This window comes from Hyla sarda, chromosome 2, assembly GCF_029499605.1.
Source record: "Hyla sarda isolate aHylSar1 chromosome 2, aHylSar1.hap1, whole genome shotgun sequence".
NCBI lineage: Eukaryota > Metazoa > Chordata > Amphibia > Anura > Hylidae > Hyla > Hyla sarda.
The window spans coordinates 208,585,657-208,612,033 of record NC_079190.1 but is presented as its reverse complement, the minus strand read 5'-3'; the positions used below and the strand labels follow the sequence as shown (position 1 = coordinate 208,612,033).

Genomic DNA, 26,377 nt, shown 5'->3' with positions numbered 1-26,377 from the left:
GTCAGTACTCTGTAAAGTCCATCATTTCGAGCTCGTACATTTTCCACAAAACCAAATACAGGCAAACCAACACTGTAGTTTGACAAATCACTTTTATAGTAGGGGAAGAAAAGAAGATTTGCTACAGAAAATGTCACAGTTATGTAAGATATACAAAACACGTCATGACTATCATGCATCCTTATGAAAAGGCATTACATTGTTATAGCGGCCTTTGGCATTGTACTACACAGCTATTTAACGGTCCTGGAACCCAGTATACTAGCACTATAACAGATATCATGCTTCACTTTATCAATGGTTTGCTCTTGAATTTCCATCCAGCATTGCCTCCACTAAACAAAACACAGCCATTTCACAATACATGAACAAAAATGACTGCTTACACAGTAACAGCAATAGCAAAACATGTAATGCCTAATACATTACCTGGTCAAACATCATATACCACTGCCAAAAAGGTATGGAACCAAACTGACTCAACTTTTTACACTGATAACATTTTTGCATAGCTGTGGGCACCTACAGATGACTGATAACATGGCGCTTATAAGATCAAAGATGTATGTTAGGATGCATTTACAAATAATTAGCAGGCATTTTACTTTCGTACTAATCTGTTTATAATAGTGGTACTGATGTATGGTAATGTATTTTCCCTCCTAAATACAGCACATTTATTTAATCTTTGCACGTTCTACCTTGGAACCTAAGTTATTAATATGTTAAACTATTCAGTGTGGCACTTGTACAGACAAAATTCTATATAGTTGATATGACGTAATTTATTTCAATAAGGTTTAGAAAGGCAACACATCCCTCGAGTTGCTAAGAAACCACTTCACTGTTAAGAAGGGCTGTACTTGTACGTATGCTTCAACTGACTCCGGAATAATGGTGACTGTGCTCAGAAAACGGAACATAGCCTTAAACTGCTGAATTCAAAGTAAAAGGAACAAAACAATGATTGGCCAGGTAGATAGCTTTCCCTTAAACATTTTGCATTCCAGGTATATAAAAATAGAACATCGGTTTTATAATAATAAAAGAATGTAGAAAAAAATTTGAGAAATTACTTTGGTTTGTGATCGTGTCCATATAATGTAAATATTTACATTACACACATTTATGTTTACATATACAAACAACTAGATTATATAGCACTACTTTACAATTGTGTTTACAAAGAAGGGAAATGTGTTTTCTACAAGTGATACGAAGCTATCTGCAATCAAACAATCCACATTATTTGCAGAAGCCTTATGGGAAAAGAAGATTACGAACACAGAGACATATAGGATGAGGTAAGCCTACTGACAGTGAAAGACCTAACACAAGAACTCTCTGGGTACCTTTTCTCTCTTGGCTTTGTTCTGTTGTTTCCTCTGCTGCAGTTTCCATGGCTGGCTTCATCCCATACACCAAAAATGCCTTTTAATTCCCCCACCAACAAACACTTTCTTGTGTCTTCCTGTGCAGTGGATTTGTTTCCCTGCCTCTTTACAGCTGCAGTGATTGAGTGCTTCTGTTCTGCACTACACTAGATCACAGCCTCCTCCAAGATGTAGAGTTGTCAGCTCCAATTCTGCTCTCTCTACTGGTCCTCCACGACTTCAGCCAGAAAACAGTCATACGTCATGCAGGATCCCTTGCTAGAAAATGGCCATTCTGTTCTTGATTGTACCCAGACTTACTGAATGCTGAAGCAGTATGGAAAAAAAATGCCACTCCCCTCCCCCCCCCCTTTATAGCGCTCAGCCACTCTCTTCTCGTCTCCTCCAAAGCCCCCCTTGAGCAATGCTAATCAATGCACATCACTTAGGGATATTCCACCACAGGGATGTATGGGAAGCAGTAAAAGAAGAGTTCCCCTGCCACACAGTACTCTGAAGTTGCACCACTGCCTACAATTAAGTGATTATCTGACAGTTCTGTGATTATATCGACCTGTCCTACTGAAGCCCCTTTCTCGCAATGCTGTGATTCATCCCATATGCCCTTTACTTCTTTACACAAGACACATGACACTGGCCACAGAGCAGAATGTTTTCTACTTATCATAAACAATTATGCTCTACAATGCTAATGCCTGCAAGCCACAGGCATCCAATCTGATCAACAGTCATCACTGCAGGCGTGTATTACATAAGGAAACATTATACGTCTCTAAGACATCAAGTCAGAATTTTAGAGGATTAATAAATAATTATGTCTATTGCTACATGTATACATTTTCTTATAAATAAAAATACATTCTAAAAATCCCACACACATTAAGGGTCACCATAAAAAAATTCTGTTCCTGCCAATGGTAACCAAATGCTTCCCTGCATTTTCCTAACCTTGACTTTCAAATTCAATTAGAAACAGCCTGCTACTGGCAATTCATATTAGGATTAGACCTGCATAAAGAGAAGGGTTTTCCCAACAGGCATGCTGACAAGCCTTAGTTTCGTGATCCAGTGCACAAACCAGACACTATACATTTCTCATCAATCGTGCTGTAAACAAATGTAGGAGTGCCAGTGAAGACCATATACCAACACTTGAATGTTCCCAAAACCCTTGGGATTGAAGGCAGTGAACAAAAGAAGAATACTAGCTGTAAGTCCCACTTTTGGAAGAGATAATCTAAACCTCATCCAAAATGACTGTTTTAGGCTAGGGCTACTTAGTTACCTGTAACATGCTGCAACAGTGACCCCACAGTCACCAGGAATCCATCTGTGACCCCGTTCACTTTTATTAGTTGCAATGCAGCCTTGAGACACTGCAGTGTTTGGCTGCACTGTGACCAATTGTGTAATCCTAGCCTTAAAGGAATCTTGGGATCACCAACTTTCATAGAGTATCTTTCCACTACTCTTAAACAAGTTCATGTCATTTTTTTTCTAAATTAGGAACACTCTTCCTTAAAAAGGACTGTCCACTGTAAAACAACTTATCCCCTATCAACAACATAGAAAAAAAAAATCTGATCTATGATCTCCGGAACAAGACCCTGGCTCTCAAAGAGGAGCGTGGGCTGCATTTTTATGGGAGCACTGAAGAGACCAATCAGGCATCTCCAGATTCAAATGCATGTCTGTCTGCTGTTGTCTCCTTTGCTAGGGGTGTGGCAAGCAAGCAGGACATTTGCCAGCACCCCACTGTGTTGAACTTCTTTTCCCTTTACAGTTTGCAGAGATCGTTGTGTAGTTACTGTGCAGTTGGCTCTATAGTCTGATCTGCACAGTGAGTGAGAGAGCCCTAAGCTCCTGCATCCTGTCTCAAACTAGCAGTTGACTGCAGATATGCAGGAAGGGTGACCCTAGTGGCAAGGTATATAAAGTCTATTGCAAAGTTGCTGAAATCACATGATCCATCCAATCAAACTGACTTTAAATGACAGTGACATTTAAAGGTGTACTCCACTGCTAGACATCCTATCAACTATCCAAAGGAAAGGGGATAAGATGTATGATCGCGGAAGTCATGCTGCTGGGGACCCCCCACCACCTGCGATCACCTGCAGCATCTAAACAAACCTTGGGTTCCTGCGGCAGTGGAAGCGAAGTCACTGCCATGGCCATGATGTCATGATCACGACCTCTGTTTCTGAGCGTTCTGAACAAAATGTTCAGAATGATGGAGCACCAGAGTACCCCTTTAAGCATTTTGTCCTGTATAGACCTGGGTTGTTTTGTTTCTTTAATATCCAAGGTGCTTATCTCTGCCATTAGCATAACATCAGTATCTTCTGCTGTACAGTATGATTTTATATCTCAGCAGAAATGTATGACAACGCCTCCCTTTTCTCCAGATATTTTGTGAATTATTGTAGTGTGACCAAGAATCTGACATGACCTGGTCCTTTTGGATGAAGCATGGGAATTTGGACAAGTATGGGGGTTCATTACTGTGAGAGGGGACTGGACTTTTTGCTTAATCACCTATTCAAGTATCTCAGAAATAGATGACTGTTTATCCTGCACTACTTTAGCTTACAGGAATTGCATATTGGTATGTTAATAGCAGGCAGTATAGGATTCTGTGGCTTAAGGCTCCTTTACATGAGCCAATGATTGGCCAAATGAGTGTTGATGGGACCACATGCTCAATAATTATCTCATAGAAAAGGACCAGCAGTCAGCTAATCAATGACCAAATGCTAGTTCATCGGCTGACCGGATCTTTTGTGTGGCTATTTAAATAATCACATGTATACAGGTGATGTGCGGCTGACATTGATGAATTTATAGGACCACATGAGTGGTCTGGGGGTCATTTGTATGGCTTCTGCTGAAGCTAATTGTGCCATGTAGAGACTATTTAAAGTAGCTAGATTGGCACTCAATTACAGGTGTGGACCAGCACATCTAAAACAAGGATTTAGTTACTGGTAATATTGCAAATAGGATGATGTGGTTAAAAATCTACACACATTACATAAGAACACACTAACAAATTTAACTAAAATAATGAAAACTGTGTCTAAAGTTAACTAAACATTTCAAATGTAAGCATCTCTAGTCTTTATTGCAGGATTTAGACCAAGAAGCTTTAACATTATATAGGATCCACAATTAAAACATGAAAACAATAATACATGAGTAGGTTATTAAAATCACATGCTACATAAAAAATTCATTGGGGTTTCAGTTCCCTTTATTGTACACATATGGCCTGTGTGATTAAGCAGATTGCTGCAGACTACAGTGTAGAGATTGAAAAACACTGCCTTCCTATGTAGATTATCAAAGGAGTAGAGATATCTATACTGGAAATTGTAATCACAAGATGTGAAAACACCTGTGTATTAGATACATAGCCAAGGCAAAAACAATACAAATGATATAATTACATATTTTAATCCTGTCAAGCAAAGAGCCCATTAAAAACCCCTCAAGCAATCAAACAGATGGCACGTGGAGCCACAGAGTTTCTGTGGGTGTACAACAGAGCACTTGAAAAAGATCTGAGGTTGCTGAAGGACTGTGCGCCAAACAGCTCAAGGAAAAAAAAGAAATAGAATGTATAGACAAAAATACAAATAAATTCCCTTAGAGAGATGCAATGATTATCAATACTCCAAAATATACTGAAAGGTGAATTTAGTGATGACAATCTATGTACAGTGACAGTGAAATATGGTGGCGCTATATTAAAAAAATAAAAATTTTAAAAAGGAATTATTATAATACCATCTATAAAAGAGTATTAGAAATAAATTCCCCCTCTCCTGAAAGAATAAGAATCTATGGTGATAGAACAACTGATCAATATGAACTGTGGCATTTGATGCATCTCACTTATCACAGACACTTTGGCTTATACAATCCAGAGCTCAACTGGATTTAAATTTTATGGTAGAAATTTTAGAAAAGGGCGTCTGTGACAAGACTTCTGGATGAAGTTGCCACCAGCTTGATGTAGAATATTGTTTATCATTAGTGAAGTCTAGGCCTCAAAGAACTTATGTTGTGAAATAAGCAGGAGGAGGAGGAGCAGTAGGACATTAACTGAGAAATTTATTTTATTTTATTTTTTACAATTCCCATTTTTTTTATGATTAACATTAAGTGACTTTACATTTTCTGCTCCATCTGATCTAGATAAATCATATGCCAATAACTAAAATAATTAACTAACATTTGTTTAAGAAATGTTTCATAAAGACAGAATGTTCTACTATTAAGAATTATTCTATTTCATCTCTCAGATATGTGTACTTGCTACAAAAAACACCACATAACACATAAGCTACAGTGTTATTAATTGTATCCTGTGTATTAAGCCCAGCAAAGATCATGTTCCTCATGCCGGGGCTTAATACTTCATATTGCAATCAGTGGCCGAGGTGGGGCATCATTGCAAACAGCGATTGCTGAACCGCAGCATGGGAACACTATAAAAGGATCGCATCAGGGACAAGGGAGGCACCAGGTGAGTGGCAGAAGGTAAGTAAATGTTTTTAATCCCTGGCAGGATGGTAAATTTGCTTCAAAACCTTCCTTTTTCAGAGTACTACTTTAAAGTTCACAGTGACTACTGTTCAAAGTCCAAATTACTGAAACTACTTGATGAGGATCTTCAAGGGTTGGTTTACCATGTTGCAACGTGTACAACAGAACAACTCTTTAAGTATCTATTTTGCATCCAGGGAAGTACTTAAGACTTGGCAGTTAGCACTGACCCAACTGTAGACCCGAAATAGATAAGTGAAAGACAGAAAGATCCTTGTACAACTTTATATAAAAATTGAATTCTCCATTTTGAAGTTGAGACATAGTAGAACGTATCCTCACAGCCTTGGCTGGGACAGGGTTCAGGAACAACTTGGTTGTAGATTAGACTGGTCACATGACAGGTATGTGACCTATGTGTGAGGTATGCCGGACTTTAGCAAACCTAGGCTGACTAGACTTGGGACACACATGTGGCTCTGGCTAAACCTAGGGCCAGGGTAGCTATAGCAGATTTAGGTCCTGCCATTTTCACATGAAAGGAAGGTGGGACAAAGGAACTTTCGCTTGCAGTTGTTGGTCCAGAGCGGACATGTGAATACATGACCATTCAGCTGTACATTCAGTGCAAGACAAGTTAGAAATATTAACCCTAAACAAACTCTCTGGTAACCTCAATGTATACATGAATTTTAAGCGCAATGCAAAGAAATACAAATACAAGAAACACACCACACATCTATCCAGCAAAACCTGATCATCTCAGCCACCTGACAACTCTCTAGTGGGTAGCAACTGGAACTGTTGTACTGGGACATCACATTTACTAAAAAAGAACTACCAATACAATACTTAGAGGATTCCTTCTCCTTAAAGGAGTACTCTGGAGCAAAATATTTATTGCACATTGTAAAGCTCGCCCAAAGTTATATAATATCCTAAATTACCTCCGTTGCGCTAACTGCACGCATATACGACTTTTCGGAAAACCGGAAGTGCAGCCAGTATCTCACAATTATGAATTTCGTTCCCCAGTATTCGGCCTGCCGCGGCCATCTTCGTAACGAAACGTCATCACTGTAAAGGTCCTTCCCCGCTCCCATATTTTACATATTCATATATTCCTCGTTTGCGCAGCCGTCATTGGCTGGACTGCGCAAACAACTCTGAATGCCTCCCGCCTATCACATGAAGCTGAGCGCGCCGACGCACTCAGCATTTCCCCGGGACCGAACATGTGACCACTCCTGGCCAATTATATCCCGGTTAGTTACGCTGCCGTAACTAACAGGGATATTCTTCAAACAAGTTACACATGATTTCAATGTGTAACGTTTCAAAGGGGCGGGTTTAATATAATTACTAGGGAGGGGAAAGGATGAGGTAGAGGAGGGGGTGAGAAGGACTGAAGCACGGAGGGACTGGAAGCTGGAGCAAGGCAGCATGGGGGATGACGATTTTTACGTCATCCTCCACACCACCATAACCCGGAAGAACCGGGAAATTCGCGGTGCTGCCACGGGAAAACGGCCAGACCGACTTCTGAAAGGAGGACATTGATAGAAAGGTACAGCCGCGGGGAACATTTTGGGCTAAAAGAATTGTGCACCATAGTACTCCTTTAAGTGCATTATTTTACATTTGTAATTATTGAACTGCAGTTTTCACTGTACTCAATGTCTGACACCTTCAGGAATATTAACCATATTACATATATTAAACGCTTCATCACTGCCAGACAGACCTGTATTTTCTACCAGTTCACCTCCTATGTGACTTACAAAACAGAAATCGTTATGGAAAAATGTAACCTTTTATAGCCCTTTGCACTATCTTTCTAAATTATCCACATACAATCGTAAAGCAAACAGGATGTGTAAAATCAAGGAGCCAGCAGAATTTCATGGAAAGGGAACATGTGAGAAAATCTGGATTCGGAATCAACCACTACACTCATACAGTCTATGAAGGAACAGGTCTTCCACAAGACAAAGATTTAAAAAAAACATGAGCACTGGATATGGGTATTTGTGTGGTTTTTAAGATGTACATCACTATTTAAAAAGGGGAAACTGATAGCTCGGTTACCCCACACTAATACACAGGGTTATAGTGCTGCCACCGCAATGGGGGTAGAAACCAGCATCCCTGCCTTCTTCCCCATAAATATTCACAAGGTTCACGGGCATATGGGTATGACTGTTCCCGCATCCATTGCGCAAATGGGGTAATTACCATGCTAGCAATGCAGACTAATGCCGGCTGTATCTCCAGAATGGTGGCACTGATCCGCTAGAGTTATACATCATTTTAGTCTGGTTTACTCGAACTATAACCCTGTTTATTGGATTTAGTGCAGATGAACAAGCTGACAGTTTCCCTTTAAAGCAGATCTGTTCGGTTTTGCAGCACAGGATAGATTTGAGACTGCCTGGGAGTCTTGCTTTCCTTGCCCACATAGGCAGATTGACAGCTTTCCTTGTATACATGATGATCCAGGCAAAGCTGCTAAACAGCTTGTGTGTACCCATTTTATTAGTGCATAAAAAAAACAAAAACACTAAAAAATGCTTTTAAAATTGCAACACACGATAAACATCGTTTTTTTCTTTAAAAAAAAATGTAGAATTATCAGAAGACGTCTTTAAAGGAAAAAATAAAACACAAAACACACACACAGCACTGGGCCCATAGACACAAACATTGCACAAAAAAATATTGCTTGGAGTCAAGGGGAAAAATGCTATACACACACACACACACACACACACATATGGTACTGGTTTAATTTACTAAAGAATGCATAATAACCACCAATAAACAGAAAACCTACAAAAAACGCAGGTGAGCGTGTTGAATATGCAACACCAAAAACCAAAATAGTGCACTAGACACATAGCATAAAGACAAATAAATCTTTATTAAACATGTTCAAACCATTAAAAAGACATGATAGTGGACACAATCATAAAAGGCTCCAGAACACAAACAAACAAAAGACAGGTATAAGGAAAAGACACAAGGGAAATGGGTACAGTATTATTATTAAATCCCTACAGGGTGCTAGATCATACCTACCAAACCCCAACGATCGTTTCGCGAGCAACCAGCTTCCTCGGGGGGCATGGTTACTAAAGGATACCTAAAATATACCACAAAAATAACTAAGTGATCTAATAAAAAAGGCCAAGAGGCATGTTAAGTGGAAAGCAAAAAGCTGCTACCCCATGTGACTGAAATCACTTATCCCCAAAGCCTGCTTATGAGCAAAGTATTTTGTTGTAGGGTGCATTAACACCGTGCATTTTTGTTGCAGTTTTTGCAAAAGCTTTGAAGCCAAAACCAGATAATTTGAAAAACAGATGCTACTTCTCTATTTTTTTCAATTTCTGGTGTTGAAAACTAGAATGTCTTACTGGTACGCCAGATTCTTGGAATCCTCAAGGACAGCACCACAAGAGAATGGAACTAATAGAGACAGGAAGTACAGTATGAAAGGTTAAAAAACCTTCCCCTTTACATCATCATCAGGAAATTTTACTACATGCAAGCATCCTCTACAAAAAAAAAAAACATAGATCAATATATACAAGGGAGTGTACCTGGGCAGTCTTGGAGAATTTGGTGAAACCAGTTTACCAGTACCACAGGTGAAATACCAACTGAGTAATGGGGTGGGACATTGTGGCTCACAGAACATTTCTACCAAAAGTCTTAAGAAGGTTGGAGCTGAAACCTGTAATATTTTGCAAAAGTGTGAGAATTTGACCAAGTGGCAACCTTACAGATCTTCTCAATTAGAAGATATGCAAGGTTGCCACTTGCCACTTTTCTTTCTATTTGACGTCCATCTTCTCAATTAGATCCAAGGCCATCTTGGCCCATGTATAAGAGACTGCTCTAGTAGAATGAGTTTGAAGCCCTAGGGAAGAGGGGGACTCAGAATCTTATAGGACTTAGTAATAGCAACCCTGATCCACCTGGTTAAGGTGCTCATGGATACCTTCTTCTGCCTATTCTTTCCATGAAGCTGGCTGAAGACTTTAAGGTGTACGTGGGAGTGAAACATTACTTCTGTACTATTCTTCGGATTTACACAAAAGCAGGGTAGCACCTCATGTTGAAACCTGCCTTCATAGCTTTTTAATCCCCTTAAATTCAGCAGGATTGGAGTCTTTGCTAGCAGATAAAGCTGAGACCCAGACTTTCAGAGTACTGGGTTCCTTCCTTTAAACCAGCTAACAGAAAATCAAACTTTCATGGAACGTATGGGATCGTCCGGAATAGAAGAGCAAAAGGAGGAAAATACCTTCCAGTTCACTGTTTTATTACTTTTTTTTTTTTTTTTAAACATATCAATTGCTTTCTCTGATAGACCATTACGTAAAAGGATAGACTTTTCAGGATTCAAGCCAACAACTGGAGATATCGAAGTTCTGAAGTCAGAATCAGACCCTGGTAAATGTGATCTTGGTACAGAGGAAGGTGCATTAGGGAGTTCACAGGCAAGAGTTTTACTAGGCCAAACCAGCCCCTTCTTGGTCAGAAGAGGAAATCAAAGTAACGCTTGTTCTCCTCAGAAGACTTTCCTAGAGGACACTTGAGATTAACAGTACTGGAGGAAATACATAAGCCAGGTCAAAGTTTCAATCTTGGTTCAATGCATTCACCACCTAAGGGTGGTCCTTGGGCTTTAAAGGGGTTATCCAGGAAAAAAAAATTTTTTTATATATCAACTGGCTCCAGAAAGTTAAACAGATTTGTAAATTACTTCTATTAAAAAATCTTAATCCTTTCAGTACCTCGGGAAACAACCAGTTTAGAAGCAAACCCCCATAGCAAACATCTTCTAAACTGTTTCCCGAGACACGTGTCATCAGAGAGCACTTAGAAGGAAAAGAACAACCTTAACTTCAGAAGCTCATAAGTACTGAAAGGATTAAGATTTTTTAATAGAATAATTTACAAATCTGTTTAACTTTCTGGAGTCAGTTGATATATAAAAAAAAAGTTTTTTCCTGGATAACCCCTTTAAGGAAAAGAATGCAGCTGTTTTCCAATTCTTCCTAGTGGCAAATAGGTCGATTTTCAGGTACCACCAGCAGTACGTGATCCTTTGAAAGATTTCCTGGTTCAGAAACCATTCTTCTGTATTTCTAATGTTGGCTCAGAAAATCTGCTTAAATATTCTTTGGCCCCGAAAGATGGGGTTCCGAAAGTGAGAGGACATGCTTTTCTGCCCATCTGAAGGATTCTCGAGGACAAGAGATGGGAAGCAGCATTCCTTGAACAGCCCTGGTGCGTTATACTAGCATATTGTCAGAGAGAATATGCGTTCTGAACTAGTTGCTCAGCCTGGTTCAGTCATTCCAAGACTTCCCACAGTTCTCTGTATTGAGCTTCTCTTTGTTTGAAGATTGACTTCTGGGGTAGGAAGACCAAGAGCCCTTGAAGTAGTGAGTTTTCTCGGGGTATTACGGTCAAATACATCTTATCCCCACCGAAAGCATAGGGGAAAAGATGTCTGATCACGGGGGGCCCGCCGCTGGGACCCCCCACCATCTTCCCTGCAGCCCCCACATTCTATGTGGGGCTGCATCTCCAGTTTCAGAAACCTCCGAAACTTACATGAATGGAGAGGGCGTGGAGTGACATCACAAGGGGGCGTGGCGTGACTTCACGTCTCAAGTCCCGGAGGTTTCCGAAACTGGAGACGCAGTCCCGCATAGAATGCAGGTGCTGCAGGGAGATTGCAGGGGGTCCCAGTGGTGGGCCCCTCGTGATCAGACATCTTATTCCCTAGCCTTTGAATAGGGGATAAGATGTTTTTGCCTGGAAAACCCCTTTAAGATATTACAATATACTTGCCCAAACTTGATTTTTGTTTGTTTCGATGTGAGAGGATCTTGCCTTGTAAGGGTCTCATGTGAGCCTGACTGTATCGGACCTCAGGCCATCATGGAGACAAGTATAGACTTTGCTTCTCTTAGATTGCAGGATCTCTTTATCCTGAATTTTCTGATCCTTGACTGTTCATATTTTTCCTATGGAGGAAAATACATATGGGTTTAAAAATCCAGTTGGATTCCAAAGAAGATCTTCCTTGTAGAAGGAAAAATGTTAGGTTATTCTGTTTGTTCATCATCCAACCAAGGTAAGTGAACAAGTAGTAAGCTTATTGAATATTCTGATGTAGCAGATTCCATGATCAAGTCATGTAGGTATGATACAATGTTGACGCTCTGAAGCTGGAGATGCGATGATCCTGCCATGATCTTTGAAAAATCTTCTTGGTCCCGAAGATATCCCGATCATGAAGAGCAGAGAATTGGAAGTAACCAGCTTTCCTGTATATCTTTATGGTAAATCTCAAGAACGTTCTGTAACAGAGGTGGATGGGAATGTCATAATATGCTTTCTAAAGATTCATGGTAGCAAAAACGTGTTCTCTGGAATGAGAGGAATAGTGGACCGTATTATTTCCATCTTGAAGTGTTTGTATTGGATATATTTGTCCAGTGGCTTTAGCCCCTTAAAGACCAAGCCCATTTTCACCTTAAGGACCAGGCCAATTTTATTTTTGCGTTTTAGTTTTTTCCTCCTTGCCTTCTAAAATCCATAACTCTCTTATATTTCCATCTACAGACCCATATAAGGGCTTTTTTTTTTGCGTGACCAATTGTATTTTGTAATGAAACCTCTCATTTTACCATAAAATGTATGGCGAACCCCCCAAAAATTTTTTGGGGGAGGAAATTTTAATGAAAACCACAATTTTACACATTTTGAAGGGTTTCGTTTTCATACTGTACAATTTACGGTAAAAAATTACATGTGTTCTTTATTCTGTGGGTCAATACGATGAAAATGATACCCATGGCTAGATACTTTTTTTTTTTTCAAGCGGTACAAAAATATGAATCTAAAACTTTTTGTACAAAATCAGTAATCTAAAATCGCCCTATTTTGACCAACTACAACTTTTTCATTTTCCATATATAGGGCGGTATGAGGGTTAATTTTTTGCGCCATCATCTGTACTTTTTATCGGTACCACATTTGCATATAAAACTTTTAGATATTTTTTTAATAAATTTTTTTGGGAATAAAATGTGACAAAAAGCAGCATTTTTGGACTTTTATTTTTTACATTTACACCGTTCACCGTATGGGATCATTAACCTTATATTTTGATAGTTCGGACATTTACGCATGCGGTGATACCAAATAGGTTTATAAAAAAAAATTGGGGGGGGGGGATTTTTTACTTTTTATTTTTACATTTTTCAACTTTTTATTATTTTTATTTACACTTTTTCTGTCCCCATAGGGGACTATCTATAGCAATCATTTGATTGCTAATACTGTTCAGTGCTATGCATAGGACATAGCACTGATCAGTATTATTAGCTATCTTCTGCTCTGGTCTGCTCGATCTCAGACCAGAGCAGGAGATGCTGGGAGATGAACGGAGGCAGGTGAGGGGACCTCCGTCCGTCATCACAGATGACCGGATCGCTGCGGCAACGCATTAATGCAGATGCCGTGATCTATACTGATCACAGCATCTGATGGGTTAATGGCAGACATCCGTGCAGTCGTGGATGTCTGCCAATACCGGCGGGTCCCCGGCTGCTGATAGCAAAACCTGCCGTGTATGACGCGAGCACCGCTCTGATGCTTGCGGTCATACACAGGATGTATATGTACGTCCTGGTGCGCAAAGAACCGCCAAACCAGGATGTACATATACGTCCATGGTCGTTAAAGGGGTACTCCGATGAAAACCTTTTTTCTTTTAAATCAACTAGTGGCAGAAAGTTAAACATATTTGTAAATTACTTCTATTAAAAAATCTTAATCCTTCCTGTACTTATTAGCTGCTGAATACTACAGAGGAAATTCTTTTCTTTTTGGAATGCTCTCTGATGACATCACGAGCACAGTTCTCTCTGCTGATGTTATTATAATAATAATAATAATAATAACACTTTATTTATTGTTGTCCTTAGTGGGATTTGAACCCAAGTCCCCAGCACTGCAAGGCAGCAGTGCTAACCACTGAGCCACCATGCTGCCCTTAGCATACATCTGCTATGCATGGTTGCTAAAATGGACAGAGATGTCAGCAGAGAGCACTGTGCTCGTGATGTCATCAGTGTTCCAAAAAGAAAGGAATTTCCTCTGTAGCATTCAGCAGCTAATAAGTACTGGAAGGATTAAGATTTTTTAATAGAAGTAATTTACAAATATGTTTAACTTTCTGCCACTAGTTGATTTAAAAGAAAAAAGGTTTTCACCGGAGTACCCCTTTAAAGGGGTACTCTGGCGGAATTTTTTTTTTTTTTTTTACAAAACCAACTGGTTCCAGAAAGATTTGTAAATTACTTCTATTAAAAAATCTTAATCCTTCCAGTACTTATCAGATGCTATATGCTCCACAGGAAGTTGAGTTGTTATTTCCAGTCTGACAACAGTGCTCTCTGCTGACAGCTCTGTCCATGTCAGGACTTGTCCAGAACAGGAACAAATCCCCATAGCAAACCTCTCCTGCTCTGGACAGTTCCTGATATGGACAGAGGTGTCAGTAGAGAGCACTGTGGTCAGACAGAAAAGAACAATTTAACTTACTCTGTAGTATACAGCAGTTGATAAGTACTGGTAGGATTACGATATTTAACTAGAAGTCATTTACAAATCTGTTTCACTTTTTGGCACCAGTTGATCCCAGTTGATAAAAAAAAAAAAAAAAAGTTTTCCATCGGCGAACCCCTTTAAATTAATGATCTGGCAAAAACTTCTGTTTGGTTTCTTCACCAAGAATAATCTGAAACAATGACCTTTCTCTAATTGGACTGCAGGGTCTGGAGTGATGAAACTTATGATTCATGGACAGAAGCTTTTGAACACTGGTGTTCCCAATGAATGATTTTAGAGTTATTAAAAATTTGAAGGAGAAGAGAACTGTATCTTGTATCCTTCTTGTATTATACTAAGGATTGAAGTTTTTTGGTTGCATTCTTCCATGCTTCCAGGTAACCTTAAACCCTCCCCTCTACTGGCTGGATTTTGGTCTTGGATTGAGGAAGATGTTCGTTCCTTGTAGCTTCAGTGACCACATTTGCCCTTGCGTCTAAGGTTATGTTGAGACGTCAGACTTTCCATGTGGAATTCCGCACTGCAATTCTGAACAGAGATTCTGGAGCAGCAGCGTTCCGTTGAACTCAATGGGATTCTGCTACGCTGTGCACACGGTGGAATTTCTGGCACGGAAATTCTGAATTCAGTGTGTGCAGAAAGAATGAACCTGTTCTTTCTGCAGACTCAGCACGGAATGCATAGCAGTCTATGAGATGGCGCATTCCTGTGTGGTCATAGCGCTGGCATATTATGCCTACACATGTAGTCCGGAATGTCCGCATAGAGATTTTCCATGCGGACATTCCGTGGTGTGAACAAAGCCTAAAGCTTTCCTGACTTCTTAGGTAATGAAAATATTTTCTAAGTGCCTAGCTTCTAGAAGTGATTTATTTTTATCCAACTCCTGTGGCGCCAAAGTGTAGATGGAGAGGAAAAAATAAATAAATAAAAAATAAAAGAGTAGGATCTGTCGTATATATTTAATTAATTACGATCCACACATGGTTTTGGCTATATGGCTGCTGCTGCTGCGGAAAAAAAAAAAATGGATGTATGCTGGTAGATATACCCGACAACATTCTACTCTCTCTCCTTATTGAAATAAAAAAAAAAAGCCCACTTGTCGAATCAGAGCATGTATGCTTCGATAGTCAGTCAAGCGAATAAGCATTCTGCTAACTACAATCTCATTTTATTGGCCAGCTTGTGACCGCTTCCTCAACATATGAATATAGACATATTGGGGGGAATTCATCAAGGTGTTTACCCTCTTTTTATAGTCTATATTTGTCAAATTTTTTGTCGCTTGTCCCTGCCTGCGACAAATCTTTGCGCCAAACCATTTATGCAGTTTTCCAGTCTCGACTTTACTACGTGTTAATATAGCCCTTTATTTGCAGTGGTCACAAATTCATCATGTGTGACAAACCGCATAAGTTGCATGTTATGTCACATCCTACATTAATTAGGTGCAATCTTACACCAGGTCTTTTCTGGTGTATGAAAAACACTGTCCACAGCTTTTTTCGTTATTTGATCTATTAACCTGTTGGTGCGGGGCGGGTCCGGCAGCGGCGGTTGTGCGAGTCCTGTAGCAGTGGTGGTGGTCGTGTGAGTCCTGTAGCAGCGGTCGTGTGAGCCCACATATCGGTCACAATTTGGATTTTGCAGAACTATAAATCCCAGATTTTGCAGAACTATAAATCCCAGTATGCCCAGACAGCAGTTTGCTGTCTTGGCATGCTGGGATTTGTAGTTTTGCAAGATCTGGCAAGCCACAGTTGAGAGATCAATGTGCAGTAATCTCCAAACTGTGACCCTACAAATCTTGCAAAACCAACTCCCAGCATGCCCAGACCGCCATTTGGTTTCTGAGCATGATGGAAGTTGAAGAAGTAGTGTAGTAGTGCAGTTAACATAGACAAAATACAAGTTGAAAAAAAAATGACCGAGAAAAGATATGGGTGAACACAATAAACCACATGAAACCAGATTGATCAAAGAGCATACACTTTATGATGAATTTAAACCTGGCCAACCAAAAAATGAAGCCCAAACAAAAAAAGGGGGTAAAAACATACACAGGACAACCATAATTGATGAATACCCCCATTGTGTGGATCCCTCATGATGCAAAACAGCTCTTTAGGCATAAACTCTACAATTCCTGCAGTATAGGGCACCAAGATGTTAGGCTGCTTTCACACTACAAAATGTATCTGTTTTAAAGAGTAGCTTCCACCATCTTTTTTTTCTGTCCCTGCCTATTGCCCATCTATCCCTAACCCCCTCCCTGCCTTTAATTTTTTTTTTTACTATATTAAAAATGGCTTTTTGTCTGCCTGGTAGTGTACTCACTTACCAGGCAGACTTCCCCAGCAGGCGCGACGTCCCTGATGCCTGCTGGGGCCGACGCTTCCCCCCTTAGTTCATCTACACAGGGTGCCTCCAGCTGTTTCACCACTGCAACTCCCAGCTTGCCCTGACATCTATTGGCTGTCAGGGCATGCTGAGAGTTGTAGTTGTGAAACAATATATCTTTGTTACGGCCGCAACCCGCTCTATCATGCCGCCTCCACTGGATTGCTTTTTTAACAGTACATCCTTGTGTCATCTCTTCTCTAGGTAAGATAAGCACATGCTCCCGGTTGTCCACATGAAAAAGAAAATTAGATTATTCAGAATAGGCCATCCTCTTGCATTGCTACATGATCCAGTTCTGATGCTCACATGCTCATTATAGGAGTTTAAAGCAATAGGCATGGGTCCACATGACTAATCTTCAGCTTTACATCCATATATGTAACAAGCTGCTATGTACTTTATATATTATGTCGCCTCTCATAGTCAGTATTCACTTTTTCTACAATTTGTGCTACAATAATTCTATTGTGGGGTTAGACCAGAGGAGTTAGCCTTCGCTCTTCAATGATTCTGGGTTATCAATTGTCCACTTTTGGTAGGTACACACCACTGCATAACCTAAATAGCCAAGTTTTTCAAATTTCAACTTCAAGAACGGATTGTTCATTTGCTGCCTGATATATCTCAGCCCTTGACCTGAGCCATTGTCAGGAGTTAATCACTTCACCTCTCTGGTTCCAACGTTATGACTGAACGGAGTCTAGCTGAGCAGTTTGCATGGCAGTATTGTCACTTAACTCTGACTAAGATCTGGCTTCTGTGATAAATTCTCCTCTTTTGGCAAATCTGCCCTATAATGATGCCTACAATGCTAGTGACCCAACTTCACAGGCAAAGATCACTTTGAAAGCACAGATATGTAAAAAGCATGAAAGCAGCAGCAAACACAAGGTCTCCAATTTTTTCACTGAAAATAAATAATCTCATTTCAAATCAGTGGATTCCTTAGCTTCATTTTCCCTGTAGTGAAACAATACAGTTTAGTGCTTTGGAAAATTATATTACAGTAAAGCTGATGTCACACATTGTGTTGAATTTCAGGAAAAATTTGATTCGTGAGATTGAGAGAGAAAAAGTGTAATAGCGGATGTAGTACACAGCAACTATGTGCTGCAGCACTGGTGTGTACTGCTGATGTTGTACACAAATACTTTTTTAAGCGTACAGGAGCGCATTGTACTCCCCTCATAAATGCATACCACATATGTAAATCTCAGTGGTGTACTATTTTGTTCCTGTTAAAGTCTCAAGGGCCTAGATACTTTTGCCTGGCCTTTCACAGTATGCACTGGCTGGTGTTGTACACAAATACTTTAAGCGTAGTGGAGCGAATTGTACTCCCCTCATATACGCACTAAGTATGTCAGGCAGAGAAGTGCCAGGACATGCACAGAGGAATGGCAGAGGACTAAATTCATCAGGCAGAGGTAGCAGCAGACTAGCAGGAGTCGCAGCAAGAGGCCTGAGCTCCCGGTATCAGCTAGCGGTCGTGTCTCGATCAGCAACCCATCTGCCGTCATCAATTGGTTAACACTGTCATCCACTTCATCACAAGTGACATCTGACACCCCCAGTCAACAGTTGGTGGGTTCCTCAGACACAACCCTCAGCTGGCATGACCCAGGATCAGTCCCTGTCCTCCCATTGTGATTGTGACAGGGGGATATGTGAAAGGGGGGAGTGTGACATGGAAGGAAGATTCTGACATGGGGGAGAATGTGACATGGGGGAGAATGTAGAAAAATGCTGCAGCATTTTTCTACATTTTTCTGCATTCTACATACGGACCCACCTCTGGGCTCCGTCCTCACGCTGCAGGCCTGCATACCAAGCTACCATCACCAGCAAGGGACACACTACCCTCCACCCGGGTACCCACCTACACCGGCTAAAGACCTACACCGCACCCGGCGCTACCTCTGCTTTTTTCCGCTATATAATGGGGGAGAATGTGGTAGGGGGGAATGTGATATGGGGAGAGAACGTGGCAAGTGGAGGGATGAGATGTGATATGGGGGAGAATGTGGCAGGGGAGGGGGAAATGTGACGGGGGAGAATGTGGGGAAGGTGACGGGGGGAGGGTGAAAGATGATATGGGGGAGAATGTGGCAGGAGGGAATGTGACATAGGGGGAAAATGTAATGGGAGAAGATGTGACCATGGGGGGGGGGAGATAGAAATTAAATGGGGAGATGTGAAATGGGCGGTGAGCATGAAATGGGTGGACAGTTGTAAAATGGAGGAGATTGGAAATTAAATGGCGGGATTTCGCCATTTATTTATTATATCGCATCGCATATCGAAATCGCAACATTTAGGCTCATAATCACAATCGCACATTTTCCCCAGATCATGCAGCCCTAGTGTGTACCAAAGTGCACAGCAGCACTGACGTGTGGAGCTGTAACTATGGTCAGGGACAATACATGTCCTTTATGGCCCACTGGGTGAATGTGGTTCCTGCACAGCCACAACAGCAACTTAGACAGGTCACGCCGCTTCCGCCTCCAAACTCTCAGGCCATTGGTCCTGCGACAGTGTGGGACTCCACCTCCTCATCCTCCACCGTCTCCTCAGCCTCCACTGCACGGACAAGTCTCAGTGCCCCTCCAGCATACCATGTGTGCAGGGCACGACGGTGTCACGCTGTTCTTCCTATGGTTTGCCTTGGCGAACAACGGAGTCACACAGGGGAGGAACTGCTCAAAGTCATTAATAAAGAAATCTAATCATGGCTTACTCCAAGAAAACTGGAAATGGGAACTATGGTGACCGACAACGGGAAGAACATCTTGTCTGCATTGCGACAAGGAAGCCTGAGCAGTGCACCCTGCATGGCCCACGTGTTCAATCTGGTTATCAAGCGGTTCCTGAAGTGTTCCCCCCCATCTGCAAGACATCCTAACAATGGTAAGCAAACTTTGCATGCAATTCACCCACTCGTACACCGCAAAGCACACCCTCCTTGAGCTGCATCATCAGAACGGCATCCCCCAACATTGCATGATTTGCAACGTTTCCATGTGTTGGAATTCCACTCTCCATATGTTGGACCGACTATATGAACAGAGAAAAGCCATCACCAATTTTTTGATGATCCAAGCGAATAGGGGGACTCCCCTGTGTAACTTTAATGTCAACCAGTGTAAGCTAATCCGTGACACTTGCTGTTTGCTCAGGCCCTTTGGGGAAGCCACATTATTAGTCAGTCACCAGGATTATGGGATGAACTACGTCATTCCACTGCTTCATCTACTACAACACATGTTGGAAACGATGGCTGGTCAGGGCACTGGAGACGTGGTGCCTACATCTCACAGCCACTTGAGCCCTGTGGGGGCTGAACTGGAGGAGGAGGGGGATGGGCAGAGTGGAGCACAGTTTAGGTTTCGCGAGATGGGCGGTTTTTCTAGTCATCTGACAGGAGAGCAGGAGCAGCAAGAGGGTTATGAGGAAGGCGAGAGAGGACCCAGACACACCATGGCAGTATGCAGTGAAGATGGAGGCAGTGGTATGATACATGCTCACTTGCTTGCGTAGTGACCGCCAAATTGTCACCATTCGGCAGTGGGATGACTTCTGGCTCTCCACCTTATTGAAGCCTCGCTACCGGAACAAAATGGGGGCCTTTTTCACAACCACTCAGAGGGAGGACAAACTGACCTACTACAGAGACATCCTACGTAGTCAGTTGGCCAATGCCTATCTGCACCACCGTCCATCCTCTCTCAGGTCTGAATAGGGGGGCCCTCTGCGCTCACCTTCTACTGCCATGGCTGCTGAGTGGGGTGGGGTGGCAAGAGCAGTACCAGCTCCATCAACAGCTTGAGTCTACAGTCGCATAGTGAAGCAACTCATCAGCAGCATGTAGACCAGGAGCAAGTCCTGAACCAGCAGGTGATAACATACCTTGACATGACCATGCCAAGACACCTTGAAGATCTGCTGGACTTCTGGGCAGCCAAACTTGATTTGAGGCCGCAACTAGCAGAGTTTGCTTTGTGACTTTGTGAAGATGAATCAGGCATGGATCAGCCAGGATTTCCACCCACCAATGCCTGATGCATCAGATTGACCATGGTGCCACACCAACACTTCACAAATATGGATAGTGCTAAACATATTTAACCCCTTAAGGACCCGGGGGGTTTCCGTTTTTGCATTTTCGTTTTTTCCTCCTTACCTTTAAAAAATCATAACCCTTTCAATTTTGCACCAAAAAATCCATATGATGGCTTATTTTTTGGCCACCAATTCTACTTTGTAATGACGTCTGTTATTTTACCCAAAAATCTACGACGAAACGGGAAAAAAAATCATTGTGAGACAAAATTGAAAAAAACAAACAAACACCATTTTGTTACTTTTGGGGGCTTCAGTTTCTACACAGTACATTTTTCGGTAAAAATGACACCTTCTCTTTATTCTGTAGGTCTGTAGGTTTGATTTTGTCGTATTTCTGGAAAAATTCATAATTACATGCAGGAAAATTTTTCCGTTTAAAATGGTTATCTTCTGACCCCTATAACTTTTTTATTTTTCTGCATATGGGGCGGTATGAGGGCTAATTTTTTGTGCCATGATCTGAAGTTTTTAGCGGTACCATTTTTGCATTGAAAGGACTTATTGATCGCTTTTTATTCATTTTTTCATTATATAAAAAGTGACCAAAAATACACTATTTTGGACTTTGGAATTTTTTTGCGTGTACGCCATTGACCGTGCGGTTTAATTAACGATATATTTTGGACATTTCCGCAAGCGGCAATACCACATGTTTATTTTTATATACACTTTTTTTTTTTTTTATGGGAAAAGGGGGGTGATTTAAACTTTTATTAGGGAAGGGGTTAAAATGATCTTTATTCCCTTTTTTAACTTTTTTTTTTTTTTTTACAATTTTAGCTCCCATAGGGGCAATAACACTGCACACACTGATCTTTTACACTGTTCAATGATTTCTCTTAGGAAACCATTGTAACAGGTGGGGGTAAAAACTTCCCCTGTAAAGCCTTACTCTCGCATTATTAATTCCCTTTTTGGCAAGTGTTACTCGCCCTAAAAAGGGCGGCCCCACACAGGAACCTCTCCCTATTTCCCCCTACAAACACTGCCATTTCCCAGGGTTTTTAGGTGGAAAAAGGGAGAGTTTCCTGTGTGGGGCTGCCCTTTTTAGGGTGAGTAACACTTAGCAAGAAGGGAATTAATAGGGTGAGAGTAGGGCCTTACAGGGGAAGTTTTTACCCCCACCAGTTACAATGGACCATACTTTGTTCCCTTCCACCTTTTAAGAGGTCTTTGCATCACATCAATACTTGGTGGTGTAGGTGGCCCATTGTGTTATTTGCACACCTTTCCTTTTGTTTGATAAAAAATAATAATAATAATAATAACAACAATAATTGGGTCCATATATTTATCTTAAGTATATTATTAAAAATTAAGTTTTACGTAATGCATATCCTTAATACTTACTTGTGCACACTATGTTCTTCTATGTTCTACACATGCTGATGCCAGCTCCAGGCTGTCTCATTCTGCCACCATATGTTCTCCTCATGCTGCCGCCAACTCCAGGCTGTGTTATTCAGCCACTATATGCTGCCGCCACCTCCACGCTGTGTCATTCAGCCACTATATGGTCTTCTCATGCTGCTGGAACATTACCTAAACATTTTTATGGTAACACTAGCTACCATAAATCTTCAATTAAAATGTGAAAATTTTACTTTTAATCTTAGGGATTGTGGGGCCTTATGGTCTCCTCATGCTGCTGCCACCTCCAGGCTGTGTCAATGTGCCACCATATGGTCTCCTTATGCTGTTGGCACCTTAGATTAAACTTTAAAAATGTTCATATATCTAAAATTTAAATATAACAAAATATCTTTGATCTTTTCTATTGTGAGGCCCTATGGTCTCATCGTGCCGCTACCACGTCCAGGCTCTGTCATTGTGCTGCCATGTGACTCCTTGTTAGATTGGGTTTTGTAGTCATACAGTATTAGCTCAAAGTAAACGCCAGGATATTAAACTTGGGACTCTAAACTAAATCTTAAATTTAAATTTAAAAAAATCGATGTAATCTTTTCAAGACTGAGGCCCTATGGTTGTCGACGTCATATATTACCTGTGGAATTACCAAAAGAATCCAATGAAACAGCTTGGAGCGATAACAATGAACCATAACTGATTAAATCAAACATTCGCACTTTCACAGTCAGGGGGCGCTGGGAGGCAGGGGCTCGAACAGGTGGTATCTCGCCTGGTGGAGGACCGCCAGCTCGATGCTCACCAGAATGGGTACTCAAAGAATTAAATTCAAATTAAATTACATAAAAATTACATAAAAAATCTCTCTATTCTCTTCAATTTTGGTGCCATATGGTCTCTCTGTTGCCACATCCAGAAGCTCTGCTGCAGTGATTCTAATACCCAATTCTAATTCCTGTAATCTGCATGTCATACTGAATAACAGTTATTTCACTGACACAGCACACTCCCTGTGCAAAGTGTTCTACACCCCTATTGAGGCTATGTGGTCTCCTCATGCAGCCGCCACCTCCACACTGTGCCATTCAGCCACTATATGCTGCCGCCACCTCTATGCTGTGTCATTCAGCCCCTATATGGTCTCCTCATACTGATGCCACCTCCAGGCTCTGTCATTGTGCCTGCTGCCACCTCCAGGCTCTGCATGTCATACTAAATAACAGCATTATTTCACTAACCCAGCAGACACCCTATGCATGTTACAGCAAGGCAAAGTGCTCTACACCCCTATTGAGGCTCTCTGTAGGCCAGAAATAGCCATTTTTAATAGTGATTCACCGTGAATAAATTCGTACCAAACCAAATTTTTTCAGAAAATTCTGCGTATCGGGAGAGTCAAATTCGCTCATCTCTACCTATCTTTTCATATGTTAATAAAAGTCTATTAAAGTCAAGTTTACAACATAAAAGCAGCTTCTAACATCACCGTCATAAATGATAGCATTATATAATCGAATTTTCATTATTTTTATGAACTATGAACAATATCCTTTTGGAAAGATTTTTCTAATGTTGAAGCATCTCCAGTACATTCCGCTGTTAAATTGTCAGCTGGAAATATGCAAAGCAAACAGAAAATATGTGGACAGAATACGCCAACTATTCTCATTCCTTGTATCCATTTTATTTTACACATGTGGAAACTGACTTTATATTGTTTATTATGTGCATTAAAGGTATCCATATATAACCGCGTTTATCCGTAACATATTATTTATTATAGGTTATCATTGTCCACCAAAATCTCTTCCCAACGGGCCAACACAAGGCACATAACAGGTGTAAATAAGGGAAGGAGACAAAATGAGCAGAATACAAAGGATTCTTTGAGGCAATTCCCTTGTTCTCAGAGCTTAATCCACACAGCATGTCCTGGACACTGAGGTTCAGCTATTCAACAAGCAATTAACTTGGCCATGAACAGTGTTCAGGGGCAGAATGAACGCGCTTCTGGAAAATACAAGATGCAGAGGATTTTTGTAAAATATTGTTTAATAAAAATAGATTCTGCTCTAAAGTAAGAATTCTTAGTATCAATATTAACCACGTATGTGTCAAATGAATTACGACGACAGATTAGGAATGTATTTTTAGATGGAACAATTGCTTGGCTACATAGGAAATATGCTAATGCAACATGTTCAGCTGCCAGGAAAAAGAAAAAACTGTTTTCATGGCAACAAGATTCTTTTAAATCTGTATCTGCATCATTATCTAATTCTACAGAAAACGACAAGGATATTTATAACCTAAAGGAAACACACATACATGATATTTTTTCAAGTCATTTTCTTATGACTGTAAACACTATCGAGGACATTTATCATTGTTGCTTTGGTAAGCAAGTTCTGTAGTCATTTTTTTCTTGCTATTTTTTTGCTTATGTATGACATATTTATCATACTATCACAAGGGGTTGTTAAATTTGGCTTACATGAGCAAAAACCAAGAAATCACTTTTAAATACCATTTTTTTTAGCACACATAAGCAAAAACCAAATAATGACTACAGAACACCACTATGCAGCTTTGAAAAAAAAATGTGTGTGTGTGTGTGTGTATGTGTTATATATATATATATATATATATATGTATATATATATATATATATATATATATATATATATATATGTGTGTGTGTGTTTATTACATTTTTTTAACACTGCTTTTTCTCCCTAAATGTACTTACTAATTTATTTTTTTTGTTACTTCTACAGATCCGTGTATCCTGTGGACTCCTTCGGATTCGGTGGACTACTTCAACGACCAGCGTTTTTCTTTGCTTGATGTTAATAAAATGGTTAACGAGGGCTTGTGGGGAGAGTGTTTTTTTGTAATAAAATTTTTTTTAAACCTGTTGTGTTTTTTTTTTGTTTTTTTTACTTACTGGATAGGCTTAGTAGTGGAAGCTATCTTACAGACGGAGTCCATTACTAAGCCAGGCTTAGCGTTAGCCACAAAAACAGCTAGCACTAACCCCCAATTATTACCCCGGTACCCAACACCACAGGGGTGCCGGGAAGAGCCGGTACCAACAGGCCCGGAGTGTCAAAAATGGCGCTCCTGGGCCTAGGTGGTAACAGGCTGGCGTTATTTAGGGTGGGGAGGGCCAGTAACAATGGTCCTTGCCCATCCTGGTAACGTCAGGCTGTTACTGTTTGGTTGGTATTTGGCTGAGAATAAAAATAGGGGGGACCCTATGTGTTTTTTTAAAAAATATTTAATTATTTATAAAAAAAAAACGCATAGGGTCCCCCCGGCGCAACCGAAGACGTGGGAGCGGAGGCCGGGCACAGTGCAGGTGATGGCTGGGGGGGGGGGGAATACGGCGGACGGGCACAGCGCAGGTGAAGGCCGGGGGGGGGTTAAGGCGGACGGGCACAGCGCAGGTGGCCAATCACAGGACCCAGCGGGAAATGTGAAATGACAGCAGGGGATTTAGGAGTCTGCGGCGCCAGCATATGTAAGGAGCCCGGGCTGACATTACAGTGCAGCCGCCCAGGCTCCTCATACGGCCTCCCCGCTACCCTCACGGGGACACTGATATCCCCCCCCCTTGTCTCCTGCCCGCGCCGCTCAGCTCCTGCTGCTACAGGACTACAACTCCCAGAGTGTCCTCATTGTAAGGGAATGCTGGGACTTGTAGTCTTGAGACAGTTAGCAGACAGATGGGAGTTGTGTGGCGCTGGCAGGTGAGAGGGGGGGGGGATGTAAATCACTGCCGTGTCCCTGTAGCGAAGTGGGGGTAGCGGGGAGAAAGTATGTCGGAGCCCGGGCGGCAGTAGCTTTTCCTGCTCCTTGTTGGAGCTGGAGTA

General features: G+C 41.1%; 1 protein-coding gene across 6 annotated transcripts in view; it reads right to left on the bottom strand.

Annotated features, from left to right (window-relative positions):
- GPM6B (glycoprotein M6B) overlaps nt 1-26,377 on the bottom strand; it is a 148,647-nt gene that overhangs the window by 35,441 nt on the left and 86,829 nt on the right. Inside the window, exon 1 of one of the 6 annotated variants that reach the window (XM_056556257.1) lies at nt 1,353-1,680. The exons of 2 other annotated variants lie outside the window; for them this stretch is intronic. In XM_056556257.1, the coding sequence (XP_056412232.1) occupies nt 1,353-1,413 (61 nt within the window). In that variant the 5' untranslated portion in view covers nt 1,414-1,680. Of the gene's footprint in view, nt 1-1,352; nt 1,681-26,377 lie in introns of those variants that run through there. 3 more of the 6 variants (XM_056556260.1, XM_056556261.1, XM_056556263.1) reach the window with 3 other exon arrangements.